This window comes from Lipophrys pholis (genome assembly GCF_963383615.2).
Source record: "Lipophrys pholis genome assembly, chromosome: 6".
Lineage (NCBI taxonomy): Eukaryota > Metazoa > Chordata > Actinopteri > Blenniiformes > Blenniidae > Lipophrys > Lipophrys pholis.
The window spans coordinates 22,261,059-22,283,722 of NC_137629.1; the positions used below are offsets into that span (position 1 = coordinate 22,261,059).

Genomic DNA, 22,664 nt, shown 5'->3' on the forward strand with positions numbered 1-22,664 from the left:
GATTTTTAAAAAATATATTTTCTCTGTGAATTAATGTTATGTCCGATTAAAAAAGAAATCCACAGCATTATGATTAGAAGGAAAAAGCCAATTTATTGACAAGCTGATATTCCACTGAGTGACTACATTGTGTGGGCAAAATCAATTAACCTGCACGTACTCTACTCCACAGCAGTGGCCATCAAGCTATAAATGTCAATAATAAGACTCTTTTTCAGTCGAAGCGCTTCAACTCAGAACAACGAGACGATGCTGGTAGGACAATCAAATTGATGTTTAGTTCACTTGATCCGTGACCATGCGATTGATTGTATGTGAGATCAGGATGGCGAGTCAGAAATGTCGCTGAAGCTTTAATTAAGTTACAAAAAAAGACAGACTGATTTAAAATGAACAGTGGTACGAAGCAAACGTTGCTGATGGGCACAGAGGTTGAGCGTCGGTGTTTTATGGCAGCCAGAGTCTTGTTCAGCCGTTCCCCTCTCCGATCTCTTATCTGTGGTGAACAGTGACACCGTGTGCCGCCAGAGGAGGAATATACCCGCCGCAGCACGAAGAGGGGAGGCTGGAGCAGGCTGGTGAACCCAGCTCAGGCCTTTTATGGTCCACCCACCAGTTCAGCTGGATGCATCCTCACAGAGGTGTCCAACTATAACTGGGATCAGCTTGTCTCACCCCCCCCCCCCCCCCCCCCCCCCCCAGCCCCGCCCCACCCCACCCACACTCTTGCTTCGGTAGACAATGAAAGGAGGTAAATATAAATCTGTCCCATTATCAGTTGGCCGCTCTTCAGACGTATTGTTTCTTCTGGGCGTGCGAAGCGAGATCTTTGGCTTTTTCTTTAGCTGCCAGCGCCGTCTCTCGTGCCCGATCTGTGGCCGTCTCCGCCAAGGTTCTGGACCGTGTTTCACCTGGGAAGGGAAACGCAGAACTTACATCATCTCACATCTCGGGAAAACCAGCGAGGATTCACCTCAAATATGAAATGACAAAAGTTCTCTTGCATCAAATATACAAAGCCGAGGCTTTTAGCATATCTGAGTGCCAGCATGATTTTGGCATAAGTTCGCTGAACAAGTACAACTGGGAAAACACGAGTGAAGACTAACAACATTTGAGATTGAGCAAAGCAGAAAGACGCTGATATAATGTTCTTAGAAATCATTTCAGTCAAGCCACATTTTTCGGATTTCTTCTAGATAAAGTCAATAAGTTCCCTTCTGGTTGGATTAATGAAAAACAAAACTTTTTAACCTCCAGCGAATGACAACACCTTGTAAACTAACCCTCCCACTGGACGATCTAACGTTTAGCTCAAACTGGAGACATTCAAGTGACCCTCTAAGAAACCTTTCTTCTGCATTACTTTTACTTTTTAATTGAGGAGAAAATCCCGCAAAACTAATAATTTGAAGGAAAAAAAACCTTTGAAAACACATTTGTCAAGTCTAACTTTATTTAAAACGTTATGGACACCAAAATAAATTTTTTAAATAATTTTTTTTTGGACTTGTAGGACCAGGACGGGCTATTTTATGACTAATTGGATCTTTTATTTAGTGATTAATGCAGAGTAACCCACATCAATCCATTTGGAAACGGCTCGAGGAAACGTTAGACGCGGCTCCTTCCTACAATCCAACAGTTTGATTACTTTACCTTGCATTTTCGCGAGGACATACTCGAAGCCTTTCATGGTCTTTGTGACACTCGTCTTGAACCTCGCGAGACCAAATTCCTGAAAAGCAGACGAGAGAACACGGGTCAGTAAAAAGGGAGAAGTGTGAAAACACCACCACGCGCTGTTTTCTGTTAGTGGAGAACGAAAAGTTGGTGGCACGTCTCCCCTTTTTTGGACTTTACCTTCACTGTGCCGCTCCGCTCACACTACTGACCTGAATAGCTCTGGAGAGTCCGTAAACATTGGAAGAGATCCAAGCTTCTCTTTTTATCTCGGTCCAGCTGCCATTCTCTGGGTTGATTTGGTACTCGCATCGCTCCTCCACAGACTAGGCAAACAAACACCAAAAGTTACACAAGAGTCTTTTCGCTTCGTGCGACTTCGCGTCAACGGTGCCATGAATGTCAGCGCACCATGAGGCGAGCGTGGCTGATGTTCCAAGATAGCGTGGTCATGGTCCTTTTCTGAGGGTCCACGATGGAGTCCTCGATGATGTACGCCGAGCTGGCCATGTGCTTCGGGAGGTAGCGCTCCATCCAGCGAGGCGCTCGGCTGGTTTTGGTCAACAGACGTCTGGAAATGAGGCAGTTTGCCGGGGTGACCTCTCGGAAGATTATGTCCTCCGTCAAGACATGATTACTGTGAAAGAGGGTGGAGGGACGGATTCAAACGGGTTATTACAAACTTTTCACAGTGTGCAGATCGCAGAGATCTTCAGGTCTCGTGCGCCACCACCTCACCGAGGCGACATGCTCACTGCAAACCGGCGTCCACACTTTATATTGTCATACAGTTTAACTTATTTCAGTTGTGCCTTTCTCCCACATGACCACTAGAGGGAGCTTACAAACACAACCACAGTTTGAGAATAAGACCTTTAACAGTGTGCAGCACCGGAGGAAATATACAACTTTCATGTACGTCAGAAAAAATAAGCATACTTAAATATACAGGCTTGAACATCATAACTTATTGGTAAAATAATTTGAAAATGTAAGTAGACTGAGCAGTGAAAACAACACAGAAATACTCAGTTTCTTTGGGAAAAAAAAAGAAAAAAAAAGAAGAAAGCATTTGTGCATTATATATTTTTAAGTGTTGGACTATTTTCGGAATATCTAATACATTAAATATCACAAATATGTATGTCTATCTCACTATTACTATGGTTTGAGAACCCGAGGACATAAGAGAACAACCAATGATGATTGTAGTTGTTTTAATCACTTCATTCTGATACTGATAACATTTTAGAAGCAATTTTCATTTACGAAAGCAACCAAATCAAATCTGTGAATATTGAACTGATGTAGTGTATCCCCACGGACTGAAATTTCCTAACAAAGCAAATTGCTGATACACATGTAGACGCATATAAAAAGTTATCAGATTTTCATGAAACACTGAAATCTTTCAGTTTTTCTTATGTCATTACATCAATCCAAGGTAAAATTATTCATTGTGTCATAAGAAACATGTTTTGTGCGTGTGCGTCTGAAGCAATCCTGTTATATATATATCCTGTTGTGAAGCAATCACAACAGGATATATCACACACACCAATAAGTCACATGTCAGGTCTCTTGTCACATCTTTGTTGCGTGAAGCCGGCTGGCTGTATAAAAAGCGCACAGCGAGACGCCTTTGGTTCCATCGGAACGGATGAAGTCAGTCGAGAGAAAAACTCCTGCTGATGCTGCAGAATCTGTGGGGGAGCTGCTGCGTGACTTTGGATCAAACATATCAAAGGCGACTATTTTCTTTTTTGCGTGTGCACAAAACGAAACACAGCGGTGACGGAAATTCATGCAAAATGTTTAGGGGATATAGGTGTATGTGTCTTTGTTCGGCGTGTGGTGGATTGACTTCACCTCCTGCTGGTATCTGAACACAGCAGAATCTATTCTCTAACGTTGCTATCAATAATCACCGTGAAGAAAATGATCCATCTTTAAAAGAAAATAATCTCATTAACTGACAAAACCAGAGCATTTCTCCTCGACTTGAGTGAATGTAAATGTTTAATAAAACAATTGAGAAACCAAATAAAGCGGTAAAACAACTTTAGATTCACACACCTTAAAAAACAAATGCGAGTCACTAATGCCACCCAATGCACAAAAGTGGTCTTATTTAAATTGTACATAATGCCCCTTTATTGGTACAGCTATGTTCTTTTTTGTTGCTGAGGCAACCACACAACCACAATCCTTCGGTCTGAATAAGGTTTGACTATAATCCTCGATTGCATATTTGACCTGATTGAACATACATTCATAATCTAAATAAGAAACCTAATGATCAGTCTCGATGTCGCTCAAAACTTAAATACATCACTCAAATCCCAAAGATTACAATAGTTAAGTAGGCCACTAGTCATCACTGCCCAACACCAGTATGCAGCACAATTTCAGACCTAATCCAATCTGCTTCCATCCAATTTAATGTTGCACTTTACTTCAATAATCTGTCACAAGTTGCCTCCTGGTAAAGAAGAACGAGGCTGTCCGACGTGGATCATTTTGTTTTAACACCAAAAACTACATGTGCACGGGTCAGCAAAGCAAACTCGGGATAAGAAGGTTATTGATCCAAATCCGACAGCAGACGTCCACGACTGTGGCTCCCCGAGCATGACCTTTGACCCCAGCAGCTCCTGTAGAAACCCACTGCTCCTAACACGTGTATGGATAGGATGGGTTAAATCTAGACAAGAAAGCTCCCGAAGGGAACCCATAAAGTAGACTTCCTTCCTTTTCTTTGTGTCTAAACCAGGTCCGGGATACAGGTGGGTCCCTCCACCCTCCACACTCACCTGTAAGGGTTAGGATATCGCTGCCAGAAAGCAACACACACTTGGTCCCAGCTGCTTTTCAACAGGCCTGCACAGCAGAAATATTTCACCATTGTTCCTCTCGTTTGGTCTGGAAATTAAACCTGCAGACAAACAGAAAACATGTTCGTGTGCCAACATTGTGCAAAGGGGGACGGGGGACGGGGGGGGGGGGGGGGGGGGGCATGTTAACCTGAAAACCAATAAACTAGTGACTAAAACTTTGTGTCAACCATAAAAGAAATCGATTCAATGAAGAAAAACAAGGACGCATAACAGTATTTGTGTGTGTCAGGATAAGACGGCACCAGAATCGTTACTTTAGTCACGTTTACTTCCTGACGTTTCGAAAGCTAAAAGCTACATGACACTTCCCCTGTCACACTCTCACCAAACAGCTCATTAAACGCGACGTAAATCACCCGACAAGAGTGACAACAGAGAGCGTGGCCTTACAAACGACCACGGATTGATCCAATAACCCCACCGCGAGTTGGTAACTCCAGCCGAAGTCGCTCCCATCACTTTAGTCACGTCCGCACTCCTTTAGCTTCCTCTTTTAGCCTGCGTTAGCCTAGCATGTGGCTAACCTCATATGTATGAATGGAGGCGCCTTAGCGCCATAAATGTCACGGCAGTTTGGCTAAAGTACAGCGCACGCGTCTCTACGGCCGTCGAAGAGCTGAGAGGAGTTACCTGCAAAGCGACACCATTCAAAAGATCACGATTAACACGCCATAGTCCATTCCGCGGCGGCCAGCCACTAGTCATGTCAAAGATGAGTGCAGCTGGAGAGAAGGTCAAACCCGACGACACATCCGGGGACCGCGGCGGCAATGCTTCATGTGGACACTAGAGGGCAGCAGGCGACCGTGCAGAATGTACATACGTACTGTTATTGCGTCTCATAAAGTTCTAATATTGATGACAAAACTCATGTTGTGTTGTCAAATGTGCACGTATATAGGTCTTCTTTTGCATTTAAGTATATGAATGTCAAAGTAAATCTGACGCTCTTTTTTTTTTTTTTACCTGCAGAAAAAACATTTACTTTTGGGTCAGAGCCATGTGGATCTAAGGCAGCTGCTATGCCTCATAATCAACATTTGAAGGAATATAGGCTAAACCAAGAAATAAGCGACGTGGGTGTAAAAAAAAAAAATCCAGCAATTCAAATAAAATAGGTATTTTCTCTGGTGTAAAATGAATCACACTGCGTAGGCCACGTCATTAAATGCTTTATTGGATTAACTTGACCCAGTTATTCTCCGAAATGAAGCCCAAAGTTTATCTGTAGGACTTTGACAATCCACAGATTCAGTCCTTTGTTGATGTGTAGATGGGTTTTCCAATTGGCAAGTTCAAAAGATAAATGTTGTATATGCAGATGATTGAAGGTTAGAGATTACTCTAAGCTACCTCAATACTTCAGCGCTTTATTTGTGGTGCCAGTGTGCAACACTTTTCTATATATGTACTGTATATACTGTATGATGAAATCTTCACTGTTTCGATCCATCTTTTGGAGTCCATCGCAACTGATTGCATGCTAATCCATTTAAGGTATACTGATCCATACCAGAGTCTCTTTATTTGACAAAGAGGCACAAAATACAACTTCCTCAGATTCCTCAATCAGGTATGGGAGTGTGTGTGTTCAGCAGCGGCCCGATGAGTAAATCCAGACGCCATGTGGTCACTTCATGTTTCAGCGTTCATTAAAAACCTTCAACAAAAGACACTTTAATAGCAGTGTAACGAACGTGGTATTGGTCTCCTTGACTTTTTGTAAATGCTCTCTTTGTGGTCTTCAAAGCAGCTGCCTGCAATCTGAGATGAAAATATCAATAATCTTGGTCGACCCTTTCACAGACAACTGCTTTAATAGTTCATTCATCTGGAGTCTTGCTAGTACATTTAATCAGGAACAACTGGCTGCCAAGAAAAGACCATTTAGCTGACAGAAGTTTACCGATCGCCTCCTTTGGATTTCCTGGATTATTGACTAAATGTTACACTGGCAAGAAAGTTGATCCAGAATAAAACTTTGGGTGGCGAATAGGATCCAAATATATTTCAAACAGCTAATAAATAGAGACAACAGGTGTGGAAAAATAATGCTGTCACAGTTACAATCACCTGCTTCCCTTTGGCAATTGTTATACATTGTGCATGATCTACCCACCGGAGTCTGCATTTACAAGAGAACACATTATACATTTTACCAAGTTAAATAACACTTACGTAAACATCTTAAACACAGTTAAATAGGCTTGACAAATGTATTTCACTGTACCATTCAAAAAGGAAAGAAGAGCCTTACATAAAGCAATTTGCATGCAAAGCTTTGGATCCTCTCCAGTCACTGAGATACTCAAGATCAGACCATTCAAGTCGAAAGGCTTTGAACCACAAGCACCACAAAGCAGAGGTGCGCGCAAGGTGTTCATATTCTACAGGCATTTCGAATATGAGTAAATCTCATACGGCAGTAGGGGGGTGCCCCCCATTACGACCATTCAGAGTCAGTCCTCTTGTGGATCGGGTCCTGAATGAGCCCTCCGGGTGGAAAGAATCCGGCTTATCCTCACAACGAAACACCATGAGAAAGCCGTTCCTGTAGTTTTTATTCATCCAACCGTACAGGACGGGGTTTGTGAACGTTGAACACATGGCCACGATGTGAAACAGCGTGTAGATCAGTTTGTACTCCTTGAACCTGAGCACCAGGTCCAGGTCGCTGGCCAGCTGAAACACATGAAATGGAAGCCAACAGATAGCAAACACCACCACCACCAGCGCCAACATCTTTGTGGTCTTTTTGCGACGCGCAATGCTGTCGTTTCGGCTGGATGGACTGATGTGATTCTTCAGTTTGACCCAGATGCATATGTAAGCATAACTGATGATGGCTAAGGGAAGGATATATTGTAGGAGCAGCATGGAGAGGCTGTAGATGACTCCGTCCCTGCTGGTGCCGTGGGGCCAATTCTCGGAGCAGACGGCAATGTGCAGGTCGATGGACGGGATCTCCTCGTTGCGGTACTCCCTAAAAATGGCCAGTGGTGCCGCCAGGACAGCGGACACTGTCCAGGTGAGCGCCATGATGAGGAAGCTCGAGCGCCACGTGAGGCGGCGGCCGAGGTGAAAGACTATACAGCGGTAGCGCTCCAGAGCTATGACAGTCAGAGTCAGGATAGAAACGTGGACACTCAGGGCCTGGGCAAAGGGCACCATGTGACAGAGCACAGCGCCAAACTTCCACTCGTCCAGCAAAGTGTAAACTAAGGTGAAGGGCAAGCACAGAGTGTCTACAAGGAGGTCTGCAAGGGCCAGGTTCGCTATGAAGAAGTTGGTCACCGTTCGCATGTTTCTGTAGCGAATAATCATGTAAATGACGAGGGCATTTCCCAGCAGGCCCAGCAGGATGATGAGGGAATACGCTGTGATCAGAGTGATCTGCACACCGAGGTGCTTGGTGATGTCGGTGTGGAAACCAGGAGGGTGCAATCCCAGGCTGTCATTAAGAGGAGCAGAAGTTTCAGTTTCAGCAGCCTCCCCGTCTCCGCTGCTGTTGGATGTGTCTGGTGGGCTCATTTTGTTGAGAGGCTGTTTGATCAAACCTGTGCTGACACCTAAACAGAAGAAAAAAATATAAATACAACACATGAAAGAAAATAAATTGGACAACATCAGGCAGAATATTTCCACCGATGAAAAGAAATGAAATTGTGTGAACAATGTTTGTGCTCCAGGTGTTCATATGTTTATGCGCTACTTGTCACTGCAGGATTACTTCTGGAACAACACATCATCAGCAGGGTAAAACTAACTTGCCACACGACAATCTAATCCCAGCTCACTTCCCTATTAGTGTGTGAACAATCATCCTCTTGGTGATTTTGTTTCCTTCACCATGTTAAGAAGAACTGATAATGAAGGATCTTTGCAATGTAGTTGTTAACAGACCATTCTCTCACTAATGACCATGGTAAACAATGACATTACAAGGAAATAAAGAGGATAATTGCTGTATACTGCCACTGTGTTTGCAGGCACTCATGAGGCACCACATCTTGGGAAACTGAACCCTGATTCTATTACATGCCAGATCAGTGTTTTGACTGCCTCTCTCGTGTGTGTGATAACTTCTAGTCCATTTGCTCCCTCTCTCTTCCACTATACAATGTCTTCCATCATTTCAGGAACTGTGCACAGGGCTGCATGCATGTTTAACAACTAAAGATGCAGACAAATTGGTCGTTTCAGTATCATGCATTAAGCCATGGCATTTACTTTCAGGGCATTTTCCTTCTCACAATAATATGTAGAGAAAGATCTCTGATTAGACTTTTTGGTGTAATATGAGTGAATAGACACGACATACAACCATTTCATTATTCTTCTAATATAACCTGGAAAGGGTAGTTGGAATTGCAAATGTCACACTGATATAAATGTCATGTGCTGTAGTATTTAACTCAAGAGTAACGAAACGGAGCAATTTTGCAGATAAGATAATTCTCTATTGCATGCAGCCTAATTATTAGAACAATCATGGATGACTGCATTGAGGAGATGGATCATCTGGCAAGCTATGAAAATGAAATATGCACATGAGAAACAGATGGTAATCAATAGTAATTCTTCTTTGTTTGTAGAAGGTTAGACCAAAACTCTACCAAAATAGGCCATATACATTTGCGATGGCAATATACTTGTTCCAAAAGGGAGCCTGTTTATTTGTTTGCAGCTTTCCGTTTATCAAAGGGAAACACGCACCTGTGGTATTATAAGAAGCGGAGCAAAAAATTATGGAGGAAGCAATGTGATCAGGAGGAGTGAGGCATTTCAAAGCTACATCATTAGAGCTGCAGTCTGGTTGCTTTCTCAGACTGCATCTCATAATAGGGAATATTGTTTGGTACGTCTAATGCGAAACCACCATATTCCAATAAAACAGGTTCCTGCAAATTGTATGGCTCAAAGCCTCTGCAATGCCTCTGACTGTGCACTCTGCCCCATATATGCAGAGAATCACTACAGTTTGATTCATATGATGACTCAGTGTCTCCATTCTAATTAAGTAAATGAACTTTGCATTACATAACAGCAAGTAACTTTAAGTTCAGCGAAATGCTCTCCACAAATCCACAACACTTTAATTTCAATGATGGAGACTGAAAATCTGTGTGTGTGTGTGTGTGTGTGTGTGTGTGTGTGTGTGTGTGTGTGTGTGTGTGTGTGTGTGTGTGTGTGTGTGTGTGTGTGTGTGTGTGTGTGTGTGTGTGTGTGTGTGTGTGTGGTGCTTGTTGACTCATTCACGTCATAATTTTCTTTTATATTCATCCCATATATTAGCTTTTCCATTTAAAACAGGGGTGAGTGTCAAGTGCAGCACGAGTTCATTTTATGCTGATATGTTACATATAAAGTACTGACACTGTTTGGTTAAATGTGATGACATGACATGAGGAAAAGTGATTGTGCATTCAGGGTTCAGCGCAATTACCTCATTTAAATCTTTCCCACTTAAGAATTTAACATATTCACACATATGCAACAAGAGACACAAAGAAAACGACCAAATAGAAATCCAGTCAACGCATATGTTTTATAAAATGAATAAAAGATAACTCCAAATTCTTAGGTCATCAGAAAATGTGGCTCTAGCTGCGAAGGTGTTTGAGTCATAGTGATCAGAAAAGCATGAACAGCCTGCTCGGACCCTCTGTCACCACAGCTGCACAGCGACATTCATCCCAGGTGCTGCAGGCGACATCTGCACTTTAAAAAGCATGATTTATTTGCAAAAGCGCATTTTGTTCTCCATCAACGAAGACAAGCTGAGGTTCTGAATAATCTATCAAACACCTGCCCAAAGATCCGCTCTATTCTATTCATACAGTCGTGAAATTATCTGGCAACTCTTCGCCGAACGGCTTCACATTGATGCGTAATTTGTGGTCATTTGTTTCACTTAATTCATGGTGCGCATTCTGAAATCCCCAAACTGATTTCTCAAATCATGTTTGTGCCAATCTGTCCCGTCTTGTAACACACTTAGTCTTTCTAATGTGTAATCTTCACACTTGGTCATTTTGCAGTCAGGAGGTTTTCTCACATCCAAATTACGCGCAGGGTATCAGTTCGAGTACAGGTTACGCTGCTGCACATGAATAGAAATATCCGCATATTGCGAGCCTGGGCTCCATTGCAGTCATTAAAGATTGAAGTGCTATTTATTTAAAGTCTAAATTAACGCAATACGCATGTTAACGGACTCACCTTTTTCTCTATATCTCCTTTGGCAAACAAGTCTTCACCCGAGACTGGCATGGAACAAGTGGGAAAAATCCCGAAGCTCCTCCCAGCCTGTAGTGCCCGGTGCGCATCTTGCGCCTTGACTGTGCGTCCCTGAGCCAGGTCCACAGGATACTGTGCGAGTGTCCACATCTGTGCCAGAGGTTGTCACTGGAGATCTGCGCACGGCTAATGGGTTTGACACATCACCATTCGAAGGAAACAGCCGCGTTATTTCATTTCAACTTAATTACGCAGTGAGGAAATGCAATAAAACAAGCCGAAGTGTCCCTCAAAGTGCCCACGCAGACTCACATTACCCAGTTTATTGCGTTTTACAGTTTTGCTTCCGTGTGTACTGCATGGAGCATCCGAGCATGAATCAACCCTTTCCCCCTAGAGGCTCCCTCGTCTCCCGTTTACGCACGTGTGCAATTTTGATATAACTTTGGGATAATATATGGCTGTAAACCAAATGTCTTGCTTTAATTGATTCTCGACACCAGTGCTGCAACTGATAATTTCTTCCCATAAATGTGACACAATACTAATTTGTATAGCAGCAAAACATTATTAGTAATCCGCTTGAAACCAGTGACCGGTTTACTTGATTTCTTAGGAAGAAAAGACAAAAACATCCAACGGAATTCAATGATGGCAAATCAATTGGAAATTAGTTATTGGAGTGTAGTATGCCTGAATTGTGCTGTAGGGTGTGTGTCAGTCAGTATTTTATTCTTTTACTTGAATTAGTCCCATCATATTGAGATGTGAAAATACATTATTATTAATTTCCTGATTGATTATGGATTTACCTGGAGGTGTAGAAAAATGTCTTTGCCAGGGATACGGACTTGACATTCAACAAGGAGGAGGAGGAGGAGGAGGAGGAGGAGAGCATTGAAAGATAGTCCAGAGATACCAAGGTGAACTTATTTCAGTTCATGATCATTTTGCCTCAACAACACTCATTCTGGGGGCTTTACAGACTTGGATAAAGAGACATATACAGCTACTCACAAAGAAAGTTTGAGGAAGGTCTCATACAGTTCTTTTTTTTTTCTATGCACCCACACATAGTCTAAGAACTTTGCACTTCAAACTGAGTACAGAATAGAATAGAATAGAATAGAATAGAATAGAATAGAATAGAATAGAATAGAATAGAATAGAATAGAATAGAATAGAAATTTCAGGAGTTATCTAAGAGTCCCTGTTAAGTTCAACGAATAGTTTAGAGGACAGGTGTGAGACCAGATATGTCATGGTTTTGAGATGGTGGCACTGAAATAAGACAGGAAGCTGATCTGTCTGTCAATGGACGAGCCGGTGATGTGATGATGTTGAGGTTTTCACTGTAATTGAGCAAAACAGATAGGACTGAGATAGAGATGGTACATCTGTAGAGTCACACAGTGCAGCAGCAGGTCAGGAGGCTTGATGGCTCAACAGCAGATGAGATCGAGATGAGGAATTGCAAGCATCAGAAAATGCAAACGGGTCCCATGACAAGCAGATGGAATTGTCTCCACTCATTGCACTGCCTGCTGAAGAGTGGCACTATTTTAGACAATTTTGCATCGTGTTTGGGGAGCGGCAGCAAAACCCAGGAGGGATGAGATGCATTTGAGTTGCATTTCAATATTTTAACCAGATATTTATTTATCTATTATTTTTTTCAAGGAGACATTTTGTGCCAGGATCTTGACTCTTCTCAGTGGGATTGAACTTTAATGATGCAATAATTGATGTCCTGATTGATTCAGCAACAGAGATTACCCCTATTGATTTGGGCTGGCCTCCTCTCTGTCTCTGCCTCAATTTATTCATTCTATTATGAGAGCAATTCCACAGTCTCTACCTGCGCAGGGTCACTTGGCAGTCAAGGTGAAGAGTGCTCTCAGCTTCACTGGCTTGTGTCACTGATTATTCCTGACAAGTTCCACAAACTGGAGTAGACATTTTATTGTGTGACCATTGGGACACTATTCTACATTCACACTTAACCACTTTCACTGGTTTCTCTTTCCTGGCTTTGATTAAGATGGATACAGCCCTAAATTGATTACAGCAGAGCCAGATGGATGGATGGATGGATGGATGGATGGACGGACGGACGGACGGACGGACGGACGGACACAGTATGTATATGATTAGCATTCTCTTGAGAAATTCCGGATGATCCTATAGTTTTGACGCGATGCTCTTACTGGACCACCAAAGACTGTGGTGCCTATAATTTACGCACAAGTCTCCCTTTTGCTGAGAATGAGAAAAGGTGGGAGCAGATGATTAAAAAAAAACAAAAAAACAACAACAACCCAGAGATACCGTCCAGTCCTTCCTTCCTTTTTGCACAATGGTTACACTTGGGGGTTGGAAATTGTCTTGAAGCCTTGAAATCTTCTGTGATTAGAAATATTGATTTAAAGAGACAGACAGCTTGGGCACTTAACAAATTGGATTCACTAAGTAAACAATTGTGAAGTTGGTTTCAATTACTCCTTCTAGGAAGACCAAATGGACCCTTAATCTCAGAGTACAGTGCATATTTCCCTTTTTTTTTTCATTTTGCTTTCAATTATATACAGCCTCCACTGATTTAACAGACAAAGGCCTGTTGATTTTTCAGTGTTAGTTTTGCCCATTTGGTGAAATCAGTTATATACTTTCTCCTGCAGCCTTGGTATGCCCTCACAAAAGTCAGACAAAATGACCCTGATTGTGGCTATTTCTGCTTGAGTCTTGAAAATAAAGAAGATAAAAGCAAGTGGGAAAGTTCTGATGCGTTTCCGAGACCAAATCATGTTCTTGGCAGGAGGGCCACTTTAAAAATGCCACTGACTTCAACCATGTACAACATGTGTATTCAGAGGTTGATCTTGTCTCAAAAATCCAAAGAATTCAGCGTTTTTGCTTCAATCCATACCCAATTTGCTTTTTGTAGGGGGTGAATTACAATCAAAAAAGTGTTGAAAAGGCAATTTAAGTCAAAGTATATTGGAAAATATACTCTCACCAGTCGTAACACAAGGTAAACCCAGATAGTCAGGGATCAGAGCCCTTTTGTGCTTTAAACTGCCTTCATTATTTAAAGTCACCAAGACACATTCTTCATAAATATTCTGCCATACTGATAGCATCACACAGGTGTTGCAGATTTGTCTGCTTCACATCCATCTTGCCAATACCCTGCCGTCAGGTGCATTTAGATCTGGTTGTTTTAAGTGTTTTTTTCCCCCCTGTGTACTCAATGCCCTGTTTTAGAAACCTGACTAAGATGACTGAAGCTTTGTGATGTGGTGCAATATTTTTGCTCAAAGTCAGAAGACAAGGGCACAACAATGATGAAGGATTCAACGTGGCCAACGGCATCATTAAATGCTAATAAGACAAAAGATTGGAACTAAAATATCTCTCATATGCAGCAGCCTGAGCAGTTAATAAATGGCAGGATGGGAGCACATTTTTGTCCTATTTCTGTCAGATTCTAACCATAACATCCAAAAGATGTTTTCCAATCTTCTTGGTTCCAATTTTACTGACCCCTCAAGAAGTGTAGCCTTGGTGCCCTGTATGATGACAGGACTGGCACAGTGTTTTTTCCTCAGTATTGTGCTTTCAGAGACGGTCTTCTGCATAACTTGTGGTTATTTTACTCAGTGTTGATTTTCTGTCATCTCCCGCTATTGGGCTTATCCACTGACGTCTGGCATCAATGAGGGGTCTCTGAAGGACTGACACATATCTGACATGTTCACTTGCACAAATGATTTTCTGTAAAAACTAAAGACGACTGTGCAAAGTCCACGTTTATCAGTAGTGTCTGAAATACTCAGGCTTGTCCATCAGATACCAGCATGTTGCCACAGTCAAAATCACTGAGACCATTTTTTTTAATCACCCTTATGCTTCGTCGGGTTATCCCACACGGCAGGTGGAAAGACCACTGAAAGTCTGTACCCAAGTATAACTCCTGTCACATGGCTCAACATTTACCTAATTCTAAGTATAAAAATCATCTTTCTTTCTGTCCGACCTATAAATTACAAGGAAAGTACACAAACTGAACTGACACATGTTGTGCAGGAGAAGAAAGAAGCTCAAAGGGCCTATTCAAAGTCCTCCAGAATACATTTGGATAAAGGATAAAGCCTTAGATGTATTTTAAAAGGTGTCAAAGAAGATGATCAATTCACAACTGAATTAAAAGGACTGCAGGGCAGAGAATATCTACTTATGGTGAAAGACGTGAGACTGTCAGAAGTCGAACATTGTGTTCAATAAAAATCTTTCATTTATGTTGTTGAATATCTGATGAAGAAAAAAAATATATGTATGTAGAAATGAATGAGAAGCTGAATGAATCAGTAAATAAATAATAATATTTTTTGCAAACCTGTTGTATGTGTCTTTTTGTCAAAGTTGATATTACATCTTTGGTAACTCTTAATACCAGTGATTCTATTTAGCCTAATAAAATATATACAGACCATTCAAATTAAATTGTTGACATTGCTCAAATTAAACTACGGCACAATTTTAGTGAGCACCAGTGGATGTGGTGTCCATCCAACTCTCACCTTAACTATCACCAGATTTAATGATTCTTGTGACATTAAATATAACAACAAGCAATGAAATGCATAACTCTTCTTGTGCTACTTAAAGGCTTGTCATTTAAAATAATTGATTAGTCGTTACTTGTAGTTTGCAACTGTTGTTACATTTATGGTCTCTGAAGCATATTTTATTATCTTATTATTTAATTATTTTATTCAGCACTGTCTGCAACAGTATGTCAGGAAGTGGCGAGAAGGGGGGTGGGGGTGGGGGTGGGGGGGTCTCTCAGAACCGCTGACATTGGTCCATATAATCGATATTAATGACAAAACTTGAAAACCCCTTAGACTGCAGCGACACATTTGGATACACTTTTAACAATGAAGCACACCTCTCCACTAGAGCATGCAGAAATAAATGAGACAAGAAAGAATGGCTCCCATTAGAAGATAGCCATGTCATTTTGCTGCAGTCTATACTTTTCATGAGCGCTCCACCAGCCCACATGCCATTCTAAATTACACAGTTAAAAGCTTCTGGATCTGTGTAGTAATTTAAGCATTGAAATGTTCATTCCCTCCGTCTTTGTTGCCTCTGGTGAGAGGATGTTCGATTTCAGAAATGTTTCCAGAGAGGGTTACAAGACTACAAATTTTACAAGTGTGAGAGGAACTTAGATGTGAAAGACATAAAAATATTGGGTTTTTTTAAAGTCATGACCTTGTCAGTTATAAAAAAGAAATTGCACAGGACTGAATGCAAAATTGGGTTGGCGGAGTAGAGCAGTGGTTAGCACTCTTGCCTCACAGTAAGTGAGAAAGTGTTGGTGCAAATAGGGGCTGTGTTTGTGTTTGTGTGTGAGTGTGTGTGTGTGTGTGTGTGTGTGTGTGTTTCCTCCCACAGTTCAGAAACATCCGTGTGAGGTTAACTGCTGATCCTAATTTGCCTGTGAGTGTGTGTGTGTGTTTGTGTGGTTGTCTGTCTTTCATTGCCCTGTGATCATGGTGACCTGTTCAGGTTGTACCCTGCCTCCAGCACCCCGTGTCCCTGCACAGGATAAAGTGGGATGGATGTACCCCTTATGTTAAAATTGAGGGGGTTCTTCTCTGGGATATGAATAATCTCAAACCCCTGTTTCCTCCGCTTCATTAGGCATTATATTGCAGTCATTTGCCTGAACAGATAGCAGTTAACCATGTCTGCATGTAAAAGGTATTTCTACCCTGAAGAACTGGACATGCAGTTTTAAAGATATTAAGAAACAACAATAATGGATTGATTGTCTTACATTTATTTAAAGCGGCTTGTCTTTATATACTTATGTATGACATGTGGTGGCTTTTGTAAAATGAAACAGGAGTTTATAGTTTTACGGAACAGATGAAAAAGTTGTGACACAAAAGCACCTATCAGAGGCGGGTCTGTGGTCCGCGCATGCGCGGTACAGGTGTACGTGCTGTTCCCAGCGGCAGCAGAGGGGCGGGGAGGGTCAGAGAGCAGAGAGGCGACTTTGAAGTGTTTGTCGTGTTTTATTCCTGCGAGCATCAGACAGCGTAAGTTCATCCAAGTCTCGGCGACACGCCGACACTCGTTGCCACGTTAGAGCGCGTGTTTTCTGCCGTTGTTTTAATGAGCTGTGAACAGGCTAAAGCTGCATGCTAGCAGGATTTCAGGCAGGAGCAGAAACCAAACAAACCAGATCCCACGTGATGTGGCACCTGATCCACGGTGTGCTCGCACGTGCGCTGGCTGTCGTTTGGATTTAGCAAGTGTAGGTTGAGATCGTGGATAGATCTTGCGAAGTGACTTCAGAACAATCAGCCTCTTTCTCTCTCTCTCTCTGTGTCTCTGCTTGCAGACTTTCACTTTCACAGCTGTCCACCATGGCTGCCAAAGCTGCTCCCTCCACCAAGAGCAGCCTGAGAGAGGACCTGACATGTGCCATCTGCTGCGACCTGTTCCGGGACCCCGTCATGCTGACCTGCATGCATCATTTCTGCAAACTGTGCATCTCCAGGTACTGGCGGGGGACACAGGGGCCCGTGACCTGCCCGCAGTGCCGCAAAGAGTTCAGCTCCAAACACTTCCAAACCAACTACCTGGTGGCTGCCATGGTGGAGAAGGTCAGGGCCACAACCTCAGACAGCTACACCAAAAATCTGGAGGTAATATCATGTCTCTTATCTTCTATTACCTTGTATTAAATCGTCAACCGGCCCCATGTCTGCATCATGTGGAAAGTCTTACAGAGTTATGAACTAATCTTAGACAAATATCCTTCTGCTCTGAGTAAACTTAAGACGCTTTATTTGATCAGGTTTATTAGTCGAATGCGACTGTGCTCAACATCCTTTTTCTTTTATTAAAGTCCTGTTCCACCCTAAACACATCTGATCAAAGTTTAATCTTCCACTCCCCTTTATATTACTTTGGTCACGCCATTTGATCACAGCACTTTCCCAAGACATACTGCAAGAATACTTGAAACCACTTGTGTTAATGCAATCCAAGCCAATATATTGACTTGTTTTTGTACTGTTAGTTTACAGAGGTGTGTATTAAACTTTCTAGCTGTTTGGATACAGGTTATCATATCGAAAAATACACGTATCTCCTAGATAAGAAAACACGTCCCCATTTTGTTTTGCAGAAAAAGTCACTTAACAGTGTTTCATGATTTCAGTTCAAACTTCATTTTGTCTTCCTACTACAAAGCTTGTTTGGGTGGGCTGAGGGGAGAGGGTGTTCTAATAAGCAGTTAGTGTTTTTTGTGTGTGTGTGTGTGTGTGTGTTTATGCTTGTATGCGAAGTGCTTTATAATTGGCATACTACAATGTGACCGGACTTTGTGGGGATTGCATGTTCTTCTATAGTTGTACTAGTTTTCTCAAGGATCCTTCTACAATCCAAAAACATGTTTGTTTGTTTTTTTGTGAGTTAATTATTGACAGTAGGTTTTCTGAAGGAGTTAACGTGTGTGTCAGTCCTGTAAAGGACACTATACCCCAATGTTAGGTTCAGCCTCAATAAATAAACCGGTTTAGGAAGATAAATGAAAAGTGCCGTCTCAACATTGATTGGTTGATCATTTATTTGCCGAATACAGCAAGTAGCTGATTCGACTTAAAGCCTACAAACGGCAACAAACTTTTAAAATGTTTTGCACTTCTACAGCAGTTGTCATCACCTCATAGTTCGCTGTACAAATGTAATGAAATTCCAAAAGAAACTTAACTTGTTTCTTTTGAAGGAGGGAAATGATTTTTTTCTGATTGCTATCTTACCATGACATGCGCCTACAGTGAGAATAACAACAAAACAAGACATGTTAAAATATGTTAAACTTTTCCCTTAAGGCTTCTGTTTCAACTGTCTTCTTCCAAGTTATAATATTTTAAGTATTTATATAATAAATACAAAAAAAAAAAAAAAAAAGAACCAACCAATTGTAGAGAACTCTAATTCCACAACAATAAAGCCGAATTTCTTGAAGAAAGTAGTTTTTGGGAAGCAGCTTCTTCATGCCTATTTGTCGTTTTTTTGTTCCCTTCTTGAGTTCTTTGATTGTGGGATTTGAGTGTTTTTGTTCTGGTGTTTCTGTTTCCTCACTGATTCCATTCACGACTTTCCAGAAACAAGTGAAAGAGACTTTGGAAAACCATCGCCTGAAAAAGGAGGACTTGGTCAACAGTGTTCGGAGGGACAAAGAAAAGATGGATATCATAAAGGTAGACTCCTCTGGGGATCCGACGGGATGGCGGCACTTAGCAGATAAGAATGCACATGTCCCTCCCTAATGGCTGTTTGCAGTATGTCACTGTGCATATTTAGCGCTGTTTGCAGTTGTGGTAAGTGACAGTTTCTGCTTCGATATGTAAAACCTAATGGTCTTGCGCTTGGGTGCATAAACGCCTCTCTTAAACTCTGAATTAATTATGTGTCAACTTTAAATGTAAAACCCTGACTCGCGGAGCCCCGATTCACCTGCGTCGACTTTCACCTCGGCAAGAAATGCCGGAGACGTCAACCTGTTTCCAGACAGAGGCGACAGAAAGAAAAAAAAAGAACCACATCAGAAGTGTGAGAGCCAGATGGGAGATAAGAGCTTTGGCTGAGCCGTGCATTCTGGGCTGAGATGATTAAAAGGAAATCATTCTCTGCTTGAACACCGCGCAACAGTTACCCCTTGTTTGATCTCTAAAGACACATGTACTGCCGAGTTCTTCAGACATTTAAGGGAAGTTACTTGGCAATGTGGTTACCGCGAGAAAAACCAAAACAGCCTGCAGTATCATCTCCACTTATTGTGACACCAGTTATTGTGTCTCCAGAGAGTCGGCTCAGACCTGCAGGCTCGTGTCAAAGGCGAGTACCGAGCTCTCCATCAGATCCTGCGCGATGAGGAAACTTGTATGCTGGAGCAGCTGAGGAGGGAGCAGGAGGAGGAGCTGGAGATGGCCCGGCGCCACCTGGAGGCCGCGGAGCAGGCCTTAAAGGAGCTGGAGGACAACATTCAGGCGCTGCAGCAGTGCGACGCCGCCTCGGGAAGCGTGGTTCTGACTGAGGTGAGGGCTTCGTGGTCAAGACTCGGTCAGTTTGAGATATACAGACATGCATATATTGCAAATTGGTGTCAAACTAAACTCACACGTTTCATTAAAAAACTTTCTCTATCTGGGCTTTGATCCTCCTGAAAAATTCTATAAACAGGAACAGTTCAGATTCATCTTCTCATTCAGTAACTCATGAGTGCTGCTCCAGGTCAGTTTCATCTTAGTGTGTGATGGTTTTTCATGACTCACACTCAAAGATACTTTAAAGCTTATGGTGGGAGTGACCCGCCTGATCTAAACTGATATCTTTACTCGATTTAGCCATATTGTGTAAATTAAATTAACCGTAATGGGAAATCGACAGGAAATTCTTGATGAGTCTTGATGAGACACTCATGTAAATTGAAAACAATTTAGGCCACATCCTCATCAAGCAGAATGGAAAGAAAATTACAAAGCAATGTAAAATGTGTACCATGATTATGTGTTTGTTAATAGTTTTGATATCTTCAGTAATAATCTATTCTTCACTTTTGCATCTGTTTCAAAAAGCCATTAATGCGTTTTCTCTTTGATTTGTCTTCCTGTAGCTTCCACATCTCAGGTAAGCATGGCAACCTCTCATCAATTTCTCTGCACATTATGACACGTCTGATTTGTTTATTGCCATACAATGTGATTTCAGCAAACTTAAACGCATTAAACGTCTGGTGTTCTTCTTTTCCATTGACAGACCATGTACGCAGGTGGATGCTGCTCCTGATTTTGATATAAACGCATTCAGCAACAAATACGTAGCCCCATTAGGGTACATCACATGGCGGCGGATGCTCAAGTCTTTGAAGCCAGGTAATTTTCTCCTCCGATGTGCTTCATTAGGCTCGAACCGCTTTCAGGTGAAAACTGCTGCTGCTGCTGCTGCTCCCAACAATGAAAGTACGTACGTGACGGGAGCTCTTCATAAAGGTGTTGAAGTGGCAACAAGATGACAGTCCAAGGATTCAATTTCAAGTCGTCACTTTTCATCAAATCTGATGCCGTCGTAGTAATCGCTTTAATGAATTGTTTCAACCCCGAAGGTCCTTCGCCGTTGACGTTTGATGCTGACACAGCGCACCCGAACATCCACGTCTCCCGGGACAGAACCGTGGCGCTGGAATGTGACTCAGTGAACCATCATCAGGACCACAGCAGGCGCTTCCTCCAGTGCGTCAACGTCCTGGCCGCGCAGGGCTTCCACTCAGGCCGACACTACTGGGAGGTGGACGTGGGCTCCAGCTCTAAGTGGGACCTGGGCGTGGCCTCGGAGGCGGTCGACAGGCACGCCCGGATCAAGCTGAGCCCCGACAACGGCTACTGGACCCTGCGGCTGCGCAATGGCAACGAGTACTCGGCCGGGACTCAGCCGTGGACGAGGCTGCAGCTGGGATCTTCCCCGCAGAGGATCGGCGTCTTTTTGGATTGCGACGAACGGAAGGTGTCCTTCTACGACGCCGAGGACATGAGTCTGCTCTACGCGTTCGCAGACGGGCCGAGGGGCAAAGTGTTCCCCTTCTTCAGCCCGTGCATCAGCGACGGCAGGAACAAGCCTCATCCCATAAAACTGCTCCATGACCTTTCAATTCCCCTGTCGGGTTGATACTCCTGCACTCAGTCGCCACTTTCCAGCATGTCAGAGCTGTCGAATGGTATATTGACCAAAGACCATCATTCATTCATTCATCATTCAGTTTTTGAAAATCCGGCGTTGCCGTAGTTTGCATCATCGTACCGCGTCGTTACCCATTACGGCTTCTCGCTGTTCTTGTATTTTCCATGCACTTTTAACTTTTTAATTCACCAGATGCTGTTTTTCTATTTGGAGCTGACCTACAAAGCCCTGTAACGTATGAACACCGCCCTATTGTTGCAGTCATTCTGAAGAGACTCACTCAGTTTGCAGGACCAATCAGATTGAGCGCATTACACGACGCTGCATCTCCTACAAGAAATACCTTGATCAATTAGCACTCAATTCTATTCTAAGATTCACTTGGCAGAGACTTTTTATTATTCATGCATTATCGGCATGAAGGAATTGTGCAATTTTAAATATGATTTCATTGTTCTGTGTTTTATACATGGGTCTCAAAATGTCTCGTGTACTTTCCTTCTGGATGCATTTTGTGATTGAATGACACTAAGATGTAGATTTTTTTTTTTTCCTTATCTGAACAGTCTTTTATGTCTATATGTGCCTTATTATATATAAAATACTTTGGATCAAGGAAATACACCAAAGTCGATTTTAAAAAAATTTAATACAAATCCTATTGCTGTCATTGAAGGTTATACTCAGTTATTGTATAGAAAAAAATAATGCTGATGCAAATAAATCTTTTTTTTTTTCTTTCCAAAATAAACAATGTCGACTGCTTCTTTTCTGCGGCTGTGATGTTGCTTCCTCTCACGGCCCGTTCATCTTTAAAGCTCGACCCCACTTGATGTGATCAAGGACGTTATAAAGCATCATCAAAGCAGCGCACGCGACTTGTGCTTGGTGGTTGTCCAAAACCACTCGACTGCAGGGCTTGTTGACTCCCCTGCACCTGGACTGGAACTTTTGAATGCGTGAGCCATCTCTGACATTTAGACAGCGGGAGTAGGGGGAGGCTCTCGGTTATCTTCACAAACACACAAGCGCCCTGACGTCCTGTTTCCTTCTGCCAGGTGAAAGGTCGGGTAAACAGAG

At 42.4% G+C, this 22,664-nt stretch overlaps 3 protein-coding genes across 3 annotated transcripts; 1 reads left to right on the top strand and 2 right to left on the bottom strand.

The window, feature by feature from the left end:
- Positions 1-67: 67 nt before the first annotated feature.
- On the bottom strand, positions 68-5,320 carry prelid1a (PRELI domain containing 1a). Its single transcript, XM_080465824.1, has 6 exons — positions 5,211-5,320; positions 4,497-4,618; positions 2,095-2,320; positions 1,896-2,009; positions 1,660-1,738; positions 68-911 (listed from the first exon to the last, which is right to left on the bottom strand). Exons 2-6 carry the CDS (start codon positions 4,586-4,588, stop codon positions 790-792), a joined length of 633 nt encoding a protein of 210 aa, XP_080321950.1. The 5' UTR covers positions 4,589-4,618; positions 5,211-5,320; the 3' UTR covers positions 68-789.
- A 415-nt stretch (positions 5,321-5,735) lies between these two features.
- Positions 5,736-10,925, bottom strand: npy7r (neuropeptide Y receptor Y7). The gene is made up of 2 exons (XM_080465782.1): positions 10,803-10,925; positions 5,736-8,149 (listed from the first exon to the last, which is right to left on the bottom strand). The coding sequence occupies exon 2, from the start codon at positions 8,109-8,111 to the stop codon at positions 6,996-6,998; it is 1,116 nt and encodes a 371-aa protein (XP_080321908.1). The 5' UTR covers positions 8,112-8,149; positions 10,803-10,925; the 3' UTR covers positions 5,736-6,995.
- A 5,905-nt stretch (positions 10,926-16,830) lies between these two features.
- trim105 (tripartite motif containing 105) lies at positions 16,831-22,343 on the top strand. Its single transcript, XM_080465249.1, has 7 exons — positions 16,831-16,933; positions 17,239-17,545; positions 19,013-19,108; positions 19,712-19,945; positions 20,524-20,537; positions 20,667-20,782; positions 21,013-22,343. Exons 2-7 carry the CDS (start codon positions 17,264-17,266, stop codon positions 21,570-21,572), a joined length of 1,302 nt encoding a protein of 433 aa, XP_080321375.1. The 5' UTR covers positions 16,831-16,933; positions 17,239-17,263; the 3' UTR covers positions 21,573-22,343.
- Positions 22,344-22,664: the final 321 nt, after the last annotated feature.